At 38.2% G+C, this 15,130-nt stretch overlaps 1 protein-coding gene across 1 annotated transcript in view; it reads right to left on the bottom strand.

Moving 5' to 3' along the window:
- Positions 1–15,130, bottom strand: part of gstcd (glutathione S-transferase, C-terminal domain containing) — a 110,976-nt gene that overhangs the window by 65,301 nt on the left and 30,545 nt on the right. The window contains exons 4-5 of the mRNA XM_028805190.2: positions 8,563–8,811; positions 1,755–1,848 (exon numbers count right to left, since the gene is read on the bottom strand). Of these exons, the coding sequence (XP_028661023.2) occupies positions 1,755–1,848; positions 8,563–8,811 (343 nt within the window). The remainder of the gene's footprint in view (positions 1–1,754; positions 1,849–8,562; positions 8,812–15,130) is intronic.

The following is a 15,130-nucleotide window of genomic DNA, read 5'->3' as shown; positions in this document are numbered from 1 at the left end:
ATGCAAAAAATAAAATTTTTGCCATCTCACTAAGCCCAATTATGTAATCAGTCATTCCCAAAATGGCAGTGCCCATTTCACAAAGCACAGTTAGTGTTCGCTCTACTACCTTTCAGTATCCTTTCCAAAAATTCATGGTTGTGCTACCTCCTTACTAAGGAGTTTTTATTCAGTTCAACTCATGAAATATATTCCATATTCATTGGCTGGTGACAGCCATTGAAATTATAACTACTGAATTACTTCTGAAGGCTTCCCTGAAATTATATGAAGTATCAAGCAATGCCCTACAAAATACAGTGGTTAAAGGTCCACTGGAATCGACAAATATTTCCTTCCGAGACTTTCAGTTTTTCAGCTAGTAACATGTACCATAACAGCCCAATGAAAATCAGTAGCCCCTTGCACTTTGGAACCATTGAGTATTTTTGCTTCTCCTGAACACCAATTATACATGAATATGCATTTAAGCATAACCTAGTATTCTGATAAGAATTTGCAAGATTACTCATTTAGAATAAAACACCTGAATGCAAACTTAAACTTTGCAATTGATGCAGATTGCCCAGGCAAAGGACAATTGGAATTAAATTTTAATTAAAATGAAAACAGCAGTATCATTCTTCTAATATCAGATCAGTTCAGCCCAGTGCAGAAAATCAAAAAAGTGCCCAAATCACCCACCCCAAAATTTACTTTTGTGTGGATATAGTTGATGTAATAAACAATAATATGTTAAACACTGACACCACGAAGAACTGAAATTTCAGTCAATGTATTTATTGTTCAAACTAAGGCTGCTCCCAACTGCCAAACTCATGTGTCATAGATTTGACAGTATAACATCCATCCATCCATCCATTTTCCAACCCGCTGAATCCGAACACAGGGTCACGGGGGTCTGCTGGAGCCAATCCCAGCCAACACAGGGCACAAGGCAGGAACCAATCCCGGGCAGGGTGCCAACCCACCACAGACAGTATAACATAACATTCAAAAATGCATATTCCATTTCAGGGATGCGACACCCTTGGAACCTATCCATTACTGACATTATGTTTATTTTATTTTAATAATTATTTACAAAGTATTTAATTTTAGGACAAAATAAGTCCCTATTGACCCCTCTTTTTTGCAGAGGTTAATAATATAAATAAATTTATAAATATAAATTCTTGTGAAGAATAAAATACTGCAATTCAATACATTTATAAAAGTGAGGTTCAGAATTAAACTCCAGAAAATGTCTACAAGAAGTGAACAAAAAATTAATTAGAAAGTAAACTGCAAAAGCTAAACATATAAAATGGCTGGTTTCTTCAAAATACAAAGTATGGATTGAAAGTCTCTGACGAATCCAAGGTCTTCTACATATATACCCAATAAAGCTTATTATGTCACAAATGCATGTTAAAGTAAATGCATTAGAAAGCACAAATAAGTGTAGTTTTGGACGTAAAAGGATCTACAAAGTATACTGCTGAATCCGGAACTAGATGAGATTGACAATTCATAAATGTTTGAGTGCTCAGAAACCGTCTTTGTAAAGGAAGTTTAAAATGTAAATAAGTCCCTTAACTATCACTTTGAAAAGGCCTTTGCTCCCAGCTTGCAAAAAACAAAATGCATTGGCTGACATAGGAAATATAGGCCACTAGGAAAATGTGTTTTGATTAATTTTTGGATTTGTTTATTTTCCTCCTCTTTTTCTTAGGTTATACCACTGTCTGATTGTCGAATAATATAGTACCTACCTTCAGTAGGGTTGACAGCTGTTGGAAGTCCATTCCAGTCCAATGTCCATGAAGGGGAAGGATGTGAAGAAAAAACTGCCTGAATGCAATTTTCCTAAGTATGGCAAACATATAACATAGATGTAAGTGTAGGAATAGCTACTTGGTCAGTCATTCTGCACATACTGACTAAATTCTTTATACTAAGATATCAGGCTTAATGACATTATTTAAAACTCAATTTAAAAATAAACTAGTAATGAAACTGTAAATACAATATGCATGTACACAAACAACTAATATCAGAGTTTTTCAATTTTCTTATTACCTATAATAAACACTAACAATTAAGCTATAATAACTATTCAGAATTATACTGAACATTTAATTGTGTGGACTGTTTGCAAAGAATAAGGTATATTTCACTGAGAATTAGTGCTTTAGGATATAGTTTCCATAGATTTGCTTCAAAAACTAATAAAAGTATAAGTGTCAGTGTGTCTGTCTCTTTGTCCGTTTGATTGCTATGTCTCTGTCATTCCAAACGATGGTGTATTACCTACAGTGCATCCGGAAAGTATTCACAGCGCATCACTTTTTCAACATTTTGTTATGTTACAGCCTTATTCCAAAATGGATTAAATTCATTTTTTTCCTCAGAATTCTACACACAACACCCCATAATGACAACGTGAAAAAAGTTTACTTGAGATTTTTGCAAATTTATGAAAAATAAAAAAAACTGAGAAAGCACATGTACATAAGTATTCACAGCCTTTGCCATGAAGCTCAAAATTGAGCTCAGGTGCATCCTGTTTCCCTTGATCATCCTTGAGATGTTTCTGCAGCTTAATTGGAGTCCACCTATGGTAAATTCAGTTGATTGGACATGATTTGGAAAGGCACACACCTGTCTATATAAGGTCCCACAGTTGACAGTTCATGTTAGAGCACAAACCAAGCATGAAGTCAAAGGAATTGTCTGTAGACCTCCGAGACAGGATTGTCTCAAGGCACAAATCTGGAGAAGGTTACAGAAAAATTTCTGCTGCTTTGAAGGTCCCAATGAGCACAGTGGCCTCCATCATCCGTAAGTGGAAGAAGTTTGAAACCACCAGGACTCTTCCTAGAGCTGACTGGCCATCTAAACTGAGCGATCGGAGGAGAAGGGCCTTAGTCAGGGAGGTGACCAAGAACCCGATGGTCACTCTGTCAGAGTTCCAGAGGTCCTCTGTGGAGAGAGGAGAACCTTCCAGAAGAACAACTATCTCTGCAGCAATCCACCAATCAGGCCTGTATGGTAAAGTGGCCAGACGGAAGCCACTCCTTAGTAAAAGGCACATGGCAGCCCGCCTGGAATTTGCCAAAAGGCACCTGAAGGACTCTCAGACCATGAGAAAGAAAATTCTCTGGTCTGATGAGACAAAGATTGAACTCTTTGGCGTGAATGCCAGGCATCACGTTTGAAGGAAACCTGGCACCATCCCTACAGTGAAGCATGGTGGTGGCAGCATCATGCTGTGGGGATGTTTTTCAGCGGCAGGAACTGGGAGACTAGTCAGGATAAAGGGAAAGATGACTGCAGCAATGTACAGACACATCCTGGATGAAAACCTGCTCCAGAGCGCTCCTCACCTCAGACTGGGGCGATGGTTCATCTTTCAGCAGGACAACGACCCTAAGCACACAGCCAAAATATCAAAGGAGTGGCTTCAGGACAACTCTGTAATGTCCTTGAGTGGCCCAGCCAGAGCCCAGACTTGAATCCGATTGAACATCTCTGGAGAGATCTTAAAATGGCTGTGCACCGAAGCTTCCCATCCAACCTGATGGAGCTTGAGAGGTGCTGCAAAGAGGAATGGGCGAAACTGGCCAAGGATAGGTGTGCCAAGCTTGTGGCATCATATTCAACAAGACTTGAGGCTGTAATTGCTGCCAAAGGTGCATCGACAAAGTATTGAGCAAAGGCTGTGAATACTTATGTACATGTGATTTCTCAGTTTTTTTATTTTTAATAAATTTGCAAAAACCTCAAGTAAACTTTTTTCATGTTGTCATTATGGGGTGTTGTGTGTAGAATTCTGAGGAAAAAAATGAATTTAATCCATTTTGGAATAAGGCTGTAACATAACAAAATGTGGAAAAAGTGATGCGCTGTGAATACTTTCCGGATGCACTGTACGTTGAAGTAATAAAATGCACTGTATTTGTTATTCCAATAGATGCCGCATCATAAACTTTGACACTGCTTTTATGAATCCCATTTCAAATGTCGACTGAGATCTTCATCATTTATATAGATTTCAATCATATATCATATAGATTTCTTAGATGGCTAGCATGGCTAGTTAGTACAATAAAGCAATATGAAACACATAAGTATGAATAAGAACATGAGAAAGCTTTTTCAATAGTGGTTGCTTTAAATAGGGCTTTACAAACCAAAACTACAGTTCAACAATACATGCAGTCCTAAAATACAAGCAGTTCTACAGTACAGTACTGGCAGCTGCCAAAATTATGGAAGCAAGTAATTCTACATCAAATAGAGTTTAATTTCTGAAAACTAAAAAATTCTTTTAAAGTTGTCAGACATTTATAGGTAATTTTACAACAAATATTTATTTAACCAAGTAAAATTATACTGTCATCTTACAAAAAGATTTAACTAATCATGACTTACTGATCTTGGGATATATTCTGCAAGCACCTGGACTTACTAATTGGATACAAGGCAGAACCAAAGGACAAGGAAGAAACTAATTGCATGCAAAATACCAAAGATCAGAGACAAGAGACAAGAAAATTCGAACTATCTGTAAACGTTGCACTTTAGGCACGGGTGACAGCAAATTAAATAGGGAGGTGATGTCAAGGGTATTGACAGGTATAAAGCTTGAAAGTTACTGGTTCAATGGTGAAAAATTATAAGCATTCAAAGAAACTGATGTTTCCCTATACATACATATACTTTACACAACCTTTGATTTAGTCAAACTCTTTTTGAAGAGGGAGATGGCAGTTGTGTGTGCGATCAGGCGAGGTTCTACAGGAGAATAAAACTATGCGATCAGGCGAAGTTCTACAGGAGAATAAAACTATGTAAGTATGACAAAACGGTCTAGGCACAAGTGGTAGAAAAAAAGCACTCAGTGGTAGACATCATAATAAAAGTAATCCAAATATTCACACAACAGAAAAACAGATCATCATGTGCTTGGTTTATTGTACAGTCATATGAAAAAGTTTGGGAACCCCTCTTAATACTTTGGATTTTTGTTTATCATTGGCTGAGCTTTCAAAGTAGCAACTTCCTTTTAATATATGACATGCCTTATGAAAACAGTAGTATTTCAGCAGTGACATTAAGTTTATGGGATTAACAGAAAATATGCAATATGCATCATAACAAAATTAGACAGGTGCATAAACCCCAACAGAGATATGACAACAATACTTAGTTGAGCCTCCTTTTGCAAATATAACAGCTTTTAGACACCTCCTATAACCTTTGATGAGTGTCTGGATTCTGGATGGAGGTATTTTTGACCATTCTTCCATATAAAATCTCTCCAGTTCAGTTAAATTTTATGGCTGCCAAGCACGGACAACCTGCTTCAAATCATCCCATAGATTTTCGATGATATTCAAGTCAGGGAACTGTGACGGCAATTCCAGAACATTGTACTTCTCCCTCTGCATGAATGCCTTTGTAGATTTCAAACTGTGTTTTAGGTCATTGTCTTGTTGGAATATCCAACCCCTGCGTAACTTCAACTTTGTGACTGATGGTTGAACATTGTCCTGAAGAATTTGTTGATATTGGGTTGAATTCATCTGACCCTCGACTTTAACAAGGGCCCCAGTCCCTGAACTAGCCACACAGCCCCATAGCATGATGGAACCTCCACCAAATTTGATAGTAGGTAGCAGGTGTTTTTCTTGGAATGCAGTGTTCTTCTTCTGCCATGCAAAGCGCTTTTTGTTATGACCAAATAAATCAATTTATGTCTCATCAGTCCAAAGCACTTTGTTCCAAAATGAATCTGGCTTGTCTAAATGAGCATTTGCATACAACAAGCGACTCTGTTTGTGGCGTGAGAGCAGAAAGGGCTTCTTTCTCATCACTCTGCCATACAGATGTTCTTTGTGCAAATTGCGCTGCATTGTAGAACGATGTACAGATACCCCATCTGCAGCAAGATGTTCTTGCAGGTCTTTGGAGGTGATCTGTGGGTTGTCTGTAACCATTCTCACAATCCTGCGCATATGCCGCTCCTGTATTTTTCTTGGCCTGCCAGACCTGGGTTTAACTGCAACTGTGCCTGTGGCCTTCCATTTCCTGGTTACATTCCTTACAGTTGAAACTGACACTTTAAACCTCTGAGATAGCTTTTTGTAGCCTTCCCCTAAACCATTATACTGAACAATCTTTGTTTTCAGATCTTTTGAGAGTTGCTTTGAGGATCCCATGCTGTCACTCTTCAGAGGAGAGTCAAAGGGAAGCACAACTTGCAATTGACTACCTTAAATACCTTTTCTCATGATTGGACACACCTGTCTATGAAGTTCAAGGCTTAATGAGCTAATCCAACCAATTTGGTGTTGCAAGTAATCAGTATTGAGCAGTTACATGCATTCAAATCAGCAAAATTACAAGGAGTCCCAAATTTTTGCACGGCCATTTTTTCACATTTGATTTCATTTCATACAACTAAATACTGCTTCACTACAAATCTTTGTTCGGAAAACACCCCAGTACTCAGATGTTCCTAGGAAATGAAAGACATACCACTGTTATCTTTTTTGTTGAAAGTGGAGTAAATTATTATGCATTTGGGTTCCAAACTTTTTCATATGACTGTAGCAGTTGCAAATGATGTTACACAATTAACATGATCTGACCCTGTATATCTACCCTCTTTCAATAACTTACATGATTCTAGAAATACTGAATGTAAAAAATGTTGTTCTCAGTTTTTCATACAAACCTAACCACTGATTCTGGGTATACTTTTTATCTCAGAATATCCATCCATCCATCCATTATCCAACCCGCTGAATCCGAACACAGGGTCACGGGGGTCTGCTGGAGCCAATCCCAGCCAACATAGGGCACAAGGCAGGAACCAATCCCGGGCAGGGTGCCAACCCACCGCAGGACACACACAAACACACCCACACACCAAGCACACACTAGGGCCAATTTAGAATCGCCAATCCACCTAACCTGCATGTCTTTGGACTGTGGGAGGAAACCGGAGCCCCCGGAGGAAACCCACGCAGACACGGGGAGAACATGCAAACTCCACGCAGGGAGGACCTGGGAAGTGAACCCAGGTCCCCAGGTCTCCCAACTGCGAGGCAACAGCACTACCCACTGCGCCACCGTGCCACCCTCTCAGAATATGTAACAACTATATAATTTATATTTTCTTAGAGTGGGAAACCTAAAATTTACCTACCTACCAACCTACCTACTTTGTGTCAAGTTGATACTTCTGCACTTAAGTGTGTCTCTACCTGCTTGAACCAAATGTATATGAATGTACTATGTTAACGATAGCTTTATCAGTTTTATTCTCCTATTCACATAAATCACACTTAAAATATTAACAGTGACATATCTATATGTATTTAGGCAGGGCAGGTGGCGCAGTGGTGGTGCTGCTGCTTTGCAGTAAGGAGATTGTTGGTTCGCTTCCCGGGTCCTCCCTGTGTGGAGAGCACTTTGAGTAGTGAGAAAAGTGCTATATAAATGTAAAGAATTATTATAAAATCTGTCTGCTTTTCACAAGAGAACTACTTAACGGATTTAGATCTGGTTTTTTTTTTCTATTATTGGCTTCAACATTCCGGTTGATTTCGTGACTTCTCTCATTGCGCTATGTATCATAGTTCGCTTGCGGTACCGATTTATTTGGGCGAATCCGAGAGACACACAGTGGGCCGAGGGGAATGGACTAGGGCCCTCCTCACTCACGCACCAGCCTCGGGGCGTAACTTACCACTGCTTAACTTGCGAATGAGAGAACTACTTAATGGATTTAGATCAGGTTTTTTTCTAAAATTTGCTTGAACATTCCAGTTTATTTTGCAACTTCTCTCATTGCGCTAAAAATCATAGTTTGCTTGCAGGAGAGATATATTCACGCTAATCCGAGACAGAGGCTGCGGGCTGAGGGGAGGGGGAAGCGTGACGTCAGGAGTGGGGAGCTGGGCAGGGCCCACCACACTGTCCTGTTTCACTACTACGTGGGTGCAGCCGCGGGGGATGGCTAGTTAGTAAATAATTCTAGAGAATCAAAATAAAAGTATCAGAATTATACAAAAATAAAGCAAATATCTTAAAGGCAAAATTCAACTGATAGTCTTGGTTGAGAGTTGCAGCTACAGCAGAGTACAAATAAACTATTTAAAAATATTTTCATATTATGTATGCAACATTTAAGCAAAGAGACTACTACTAGGTCATGGCTTATTCTGAAAAAGAAGTTATACCTTCAGTAGAGCAGAATCCATTACATCATTGATCATCCCTGACTGTCTGTAGCCCTCCCTTTACCCTTTCCTCGCCAATTGTTGTCCTTAGATTAACTGTGTTTTCCTTTTTTTAAATAGCATTACTGAGTAACTCTTATACTGTAACTTTTAATTTGTACTTGCATGAAAGACGTTGCAGAATCTGAAATCAGTTTTGCAGATATTTAATTAGTGGAAGGTTTTAAAAGCCAAGGTCTTTAGGTCAATATTGTATGTTTAAAAGACAATTACCACTGTACACAAAATATTTAAAATATCATTACAAAATTAAATATAAAGTGGTTACTTTTAGCTTGTTCATAGTGGGTCTAGGGCCACCTATGAAAGAAGTATCATTCTGTTTTTCCTCCTGAAAGCTGCTAACATTTGTGACTTCATATGCCTCATCAGGTCCTTGCTCGGGAAGTCTAATGAAATTAATTCCACAATTTGCAGCAGCTTTTTGAACACCTGGAACCTCCTGGACTCTGAGATACCATCGCTTTATCAGAGGTAGCTTTTGCAATATGCTCCCTAGTTTCAGGCCAAGGGAACCCTGAAAGACAAATAAAAGAAATAAATCTTGTCTAATTAAAATGTTCATAAATGCAATCAGAAAGAAATCTAGTAAATGGCAAACAGAAAAATAAACATATGTTGTCCCGGATGAGGTGTTTGGGTTGAAGTGAATATAACTGTTCCAAAGATTTCACAAAAAGAAATACGATTAACTGATTATGAAACCCAACACTTTGTCTGAGCGAATTCAGGCTAGATTCACTCTCTGTTCTAAAGACAGGAAAAAACATTATGATTACAAAGCAGGCAAGAAAATGTTTAAATTCATAAATAAAACACTAATTTGATTCTGTATGCAACATCATAAACCCATCACAACTGGAGTCTGATATACAAAGTATTTATGTACTACAAACTGTATAAATTGCATAATTCATTGCTCAATGCTTATTTTGCCTTTACGATCAGAATATCTATATTTCCTTGAACATAAATATTGGCCTCCTTTTCTTCAGGCCTGAAAATTTCTCAATTACTTTCTGATTAAAGTGAGTCATTTCACTAAACCTGCAAAAAATTCAGCCACATACTATTGTCTTGATCAGTGTTTCCCAACCTTTTTTTTCTGTAGTGGCACACTTTTTGTAACTGAAATCATCTCAAGGCACACCACTATTTTACTAATCATAAACAAATATATAGTATATCTCATACACTTGCTCAACTGGCTGAAGGGGCAGGACTACTGGAGAAGCTGGTAAAAAAGGAGCTCCGAGATCAGCAATCGCAGACACGACACTTAGTGAGCACTTTGGTGGCATCTTCAAGCTCCTTTGCCGACTCCTCTCTGACTCAGAGGCAACTCGTATGCCCACTATCCACCAGCTCCGTGAGACTCACTGGTGACCACAGATCCAGAGCAGATGGACTCTAGTAGCCAGGAGACATGTCCGAAGTGCTTTAATATGGTGATCAAGGAGCTGCTTTTATGCCAGCTTCTCCAGGTAGACCTATCCTCCTCGGACAGGTCTTGACTATCTGCAGAGCATGTGCAGGAACAAAACCTTTGTGTAAGCTTGTCCTTGATAACTTTTCAGCTGCTGAATTCTTAAGTCAGGTTGATCTGGTCCAAGCCCCTATATCTTCATTTTTTTCTTGAAATGAATGATTTATGAAGGGATGTTTCATTAAAGAAATAACTGAATTGTCTTCGATTTCTGAAGTTCCACTTAAAGTTGCACTCACTCATCTGTAGATACATTAATGGCGGGTGTGAACTATGACCTACTGACGTGAACATGAAATAGTTTCTTGACGAGTGTCCAATCACATTACATTAAAAAAACATAAAAAATTACTAATTTGCTGCCATTAAATGTGGGAGTGTCCGGGGCGTAGAGAGCTCCGTCATCAGAAAAATAAGCAAGCATGTAATTAAAGGGCAGCCTCAGGCCAACTGTTTGCCAGAAGATCAAGGACTTGCATACACTTTCATTTGGCCAGTGCCCTTCATTCAGGAAATATGAGGAAAAGACATTTTTCAATAAAAAATGGTACGGTGAGTGAGCACCTGCTTTGATGCTTGGCACAGATGCAACCTAAGTCTGAAGACAATGGCTTGGTCTGCTTGTGATGAGCTTTAAGTCTCCTTTCTTAAAGCACCTGTCCACATGCTGATAAGTCTCTACATGTGGGGCACTTTAGAGTGGGTATAGTGTACTACAGATACATTTCCCACAGTAAAACAGTTGGCAATTAAAAGTGGCCCAGAAGAGTGGGGCCATTGACTTGAAGAAGCAGCCTATGAATCCATAATTTTTACCGATCACAAAAATTTGAATTATTTGAAATTAAATAAATAACTGTGCGGTGGGATGGCGCCCTGCCCGGGGATTGTTTCCTGCCTTGCGCCCTGTGTTGGCTGGGACAGGCTCCAGCAGATCCCCGTGACCCTGTAGTTAGGATATAGTGGATTGGATAATGGATGGATGGATAAATAACTGAATGCAAGACAAGCTTGCTAGCTGGTTTTTTTTTAACTGTTTCAGTTTTATGATGATGCACCAACCAGGAAGGCAGTGTGGTGTAGTGGTTAAGGCTTAGGACTTCAAACCTGAGGTGGCGGGACGAGTTGAAATCCTGCTACTGACACTGTGTGACCATGAGCAAGTCACTTGACCTGCCTGTGCTCCAACTATATCATAAATGTTGTAAGTTGCCTTGGATAAAGGCGTCAGCTAAATAAACATAGGTGATCATAATACTAAGGCTGATGCATTTTTACGCATGTTTAAACCTGATACAAGTGTGTCTGTACCAGAACCCATACTTTCATCTTTTAAGTTTCTGGGGGTGATAACTGTGTACAGTAGATTTCTAATTTTTTTCACAGGAATCTTATGGGGAGTATTGGTCTGTACACTTCCTCTATCACAACTGCCTGAAGAGATACTTTTTGTTCCCAATACAGTAGTTGGATGTGTTTTAGAATTGGGTTATTCCTCACAATTTTTTGTATTTTTGAGTCAATTGCTACACCTTCACACACATGGAAGGATATGTGAGTTGATTTAGTGACCATGCTCCTGTTCTGCCATTGGGGGAAAAAAACAGGCAGACATGTTAAAGGGGCTAACTGTGAAGAGAAGTCAATAGGCAGACAAGAATTGAAACAAGGAAGACAAGACATTTGTCAACTAAACAAAAGGATAGGTAAACTTGTAATTCAAAAAAGAAAACAAAGCAGGGTCAAAACTGGTAAATAAACACAAAGGGTTCTAACTGTATCCACATTGTCACATAGGAAAAGTTTCACCCATACACTAATTTATACCAATGTGGAATTGACCCAGGCAACTGCTTAGGATTCAGACACCAAAATCATGATGTTCAAATAAAAACAAAATGGCATTGCAGTATCTTTAAATTCCAACACAAAAATAATAAATACCTTTCACAAGGCAACACATACAATTGAAATATCTAACTTAAAAGCTTTCTGACCATAAATAACATTTATAAATCTTGTTTAAGGAAAAATGTATCTTTCCCAGAAATAATTAAAAATAAATATGGTTCATGACATTTCCCTCCTTCTAAAAAATTGGACAAACTTACCAGCATCCAAAAACAAAACTTAGTTGCAACAGCCTTATGAAAGGATAACCACATGGAAATGCTTCAGTTTATCTGCTGCATATTTTCCTTGAAATTTCGGCAACACTTAGTGCTGCAAAAATGCATCTATTACTCATTTACTCTTAAGTAACCTTAACAAAGGCTACTTTTGGTAGTAGATAGATTATTTTTTTGCAGTGTGGCATATGGACATGATGGTAAAATTGCTTGTTAATATGATGGATTCACAGGTCTTTTACTAAATATGAAAAATCAAGAAAAATAAGTGTCAGTTAAGATACCTCAAACCACTCTAAAATGACATTTTGCTAGTAGGTCATACTGCAGAGATGAATTAACAATTTACTAATGCTTTGTAAGTGTTATGAAGATTCAAAGAAGTGTTTGTTAAGGTTTTCTTCCATAACAGTACATAGATGATTTTTAAAGTACCTAAAGTGTTGAAATTTAATTTAGTTTTAATTCTCAAATATCAGAAGAATGTCTTCTCCTTCTTTTACATACTGAGGAACGCCCTTTTTGAGCATTGTATAGGTGACATGATACAGCTTCTATTCTTTCTACAGAACTAAACAAACTCAGTGGGATATCTAAAAACATTTATATACAGTGCTTTTGTACCTTTTTCTAATTAATGAATCAGATATCTAAAAACATTTATATACAGTGCTTTTGTACCTTTTTCTAATTAATGAATCAGAGTGTTTTTTTTTAATCCAGAAAATGTGGCAATGGTTTCAATGAAGTAACGGCAAAAGCTAATGGTAAGGAGATTTATATTGTTGCTCAAGCAACTAAAGGTACTAGCAAGCATGAAGTTCCGAGTACTGTTTCAAACAACAACAGATTTCAGTTTTTGATTTTTTTTTTTTTTAGACTATGGGGCACCTTCCCTGCTCATTTCACTCGCCCACCCCAGGGTTTGGTTTACCAGATATACAATTTAAAGAGATTGTTACATATGCATTTTTTCACTTTTACTTTAAAACTTTAGTAAAAACAATATTTGGAAATAACTTTTCTTCAAGATCGCATTGAATTTTGATTCCATCTTTGGAATACATCGTGACAATGCCTGTGAGTGAATATTGTTTCTTTCTCTCTAATAAATAAAATGACTTTCTCAAATATTTGTCCATGCTCTTTCTTCTTCGCTTTGTCGTTGACGTGTCATCTAGAACGTATAAAATTGTTGTCCTGTTAAAATTTATATAAGAGCTGAGAGCGCAGGAAGTGTGTCTGACAAAAGCATTCACACGACTGAGGTTAGATGACCGTGGTCTTGTTTGAAAATAGTTGTAAGTAGGGCGTGACTTGAAAGAATCTCATGTTAAAAGTCTCCATCTCACGGGACTTCATACGACAACAATGTTTTTGGAATCTTTTAATTCTCGCTGGCAACACTAATTAGATCATCTACAAGTCTCCGACTTAAAGTTTAACTCCGAACAATATATTCGATCTCTTTTCGTTGTGCTGTTATTTCACCGAGTAATAGTTTCCGTTTGTTTGCACTAATGCGATCTTTCCTATCCTTTTTTTGAGAGTTTTGAATTTTCGTACTTCCATTATCTCTAACCTGCTCCGCATGTGTACTGCACCAACATTTTTGAATTCTTTACGACATTCTACTTTGTCATCTACTCTTTGTCCTTTATTTCTGGTCCCAGTTAAATCTCTTTCTTTCAGGATGTATAATGCTTCTCGCATTGTGAAGGGGGGGCTGAACGCACGCTAAGGAGATGCGGTTGGATCAGCTGCTGTCTTGCTGCTGCTGCTGGCGAGCTGCGTGTTCTGCTTGTCGCGCTGTGCGTCGATCACTTAAAAGCCTATACAGCAGGTGTCCTTTTGCCACTTCGCATCTCTGCCGCTCGCGTTGTGAAGGGGGGGCTGAATGCATGCTAAGGTGATGTGGTTGGATCATCTGCTGGCTTGCTGCTGCTGGCTTGCTGCTGCTGGCGAGCTGCTCCTGGCGAGCTGTGTGTTCTGCTTGTCATGCTGTGCATCAATCATTTAAAAGCCTGTATAGCAGCTGTCCTTTTGTCTCACTGCCTTGTCTCGCGTGACGTCAAAGTGTCTTCCGAGAAGATTACATCTCGTTTCCCTCCCAAGATTTTTTTTTATAATAGAGAGATATCTTTGATGAATATAACTAGTTTTGTTTTTAACATTTTTTTTCTTTAGAACATGAATCTGAACAACTGGCATCTGTATTGTATGCAAGGCCAAAACACCTTGAAAAGATATGTTATTAATTTTGTACAGTTTATTAAATTGAATTATCACAGAACCATAGAATAAGTTATCAACTAGGGTGGTACTTTGGGTACCTTCAAAACTCATCAGTTTGGAGGAATTACTTGAATAGGTTTGATGAGGTTAGTGGACTGATAGGCATTTTCATGTCAAAATTGTTCTAATGTTCTAGAAAATAAAGGGAAGAGAAGGTCAAACATCCAAAGATAGTTAAAAAACTTTGGTTCCAAAACTGAAAACTACAAAATTTGCAGTGTCAAAGCAACAACAATAAGTCGTGTCATGTCATTTTCCAACATTCTTAATCCAGACCAGGATTTTGGTGTGGATAGATATAGAATACAGCACAAACCCTGGACTTGGTGCCAGTCCATCGCAGGGCAAACACACAAACCATGGCCAATTTAATGTTGACAATTCATCTAACCTGCATGTCTTTGGACAGTGGGAGACACAGGGGGAGCATGCAAACTCCACTCTGGGAGGGCCTGGGACACAAACCTTTCCTCTTCTTATTGTGAGGCAGCTGCACTTCCACTATGCCACTGTGCCACCCACACAACAAAATATATATATCAAAAGGAGAGAAACAATGAGCTTATGCCACAGTAAGCTCATCTGAATGGACAGATGACCTAAATAACTCTCAGGGAACTACAGTTCAAATGATTGCAGCACCTGAGGACTGTGAGCTAAAATTATATTTTACCCACTATCAATGAACACAAAATATAATTAATGAAGAGCAAAGAAATTAGAACAGATAAATGGCAATGGCAAGTAATTAACAAATAAAGAACATTACAGTCATATGAAAAATTCTATTAATTCTTTAGATTTCTGCTTATCATTGGCTGAGCTTTCAAAGTACCAACTTCCTTTTAATATATGACATGCCTTATGGAAACAGTAGTATTTCAGCAGTGACAATAAGTTTATTGGATTAACAGAAATATGCAATA

The sequence above is a fragment of the Erpetoichthys calabaricus genome, chromosome 7 (genome assembly GCF_900747795.2).
Source record: "Erpetoichthys calabaricus chromosome 7, fErpCal1.3, whole genome shotgun sequence".
Lineage (NCBI taxonomy): Eukaryota > Metazoa > Chordata > Cladistia > Polypteriformes > Polypteridae > Erpetoichthys > Erpetoichthys calabaricus.
This window is presented reverse-complemented; position numbering and strand designations above follow the sequence as displayed.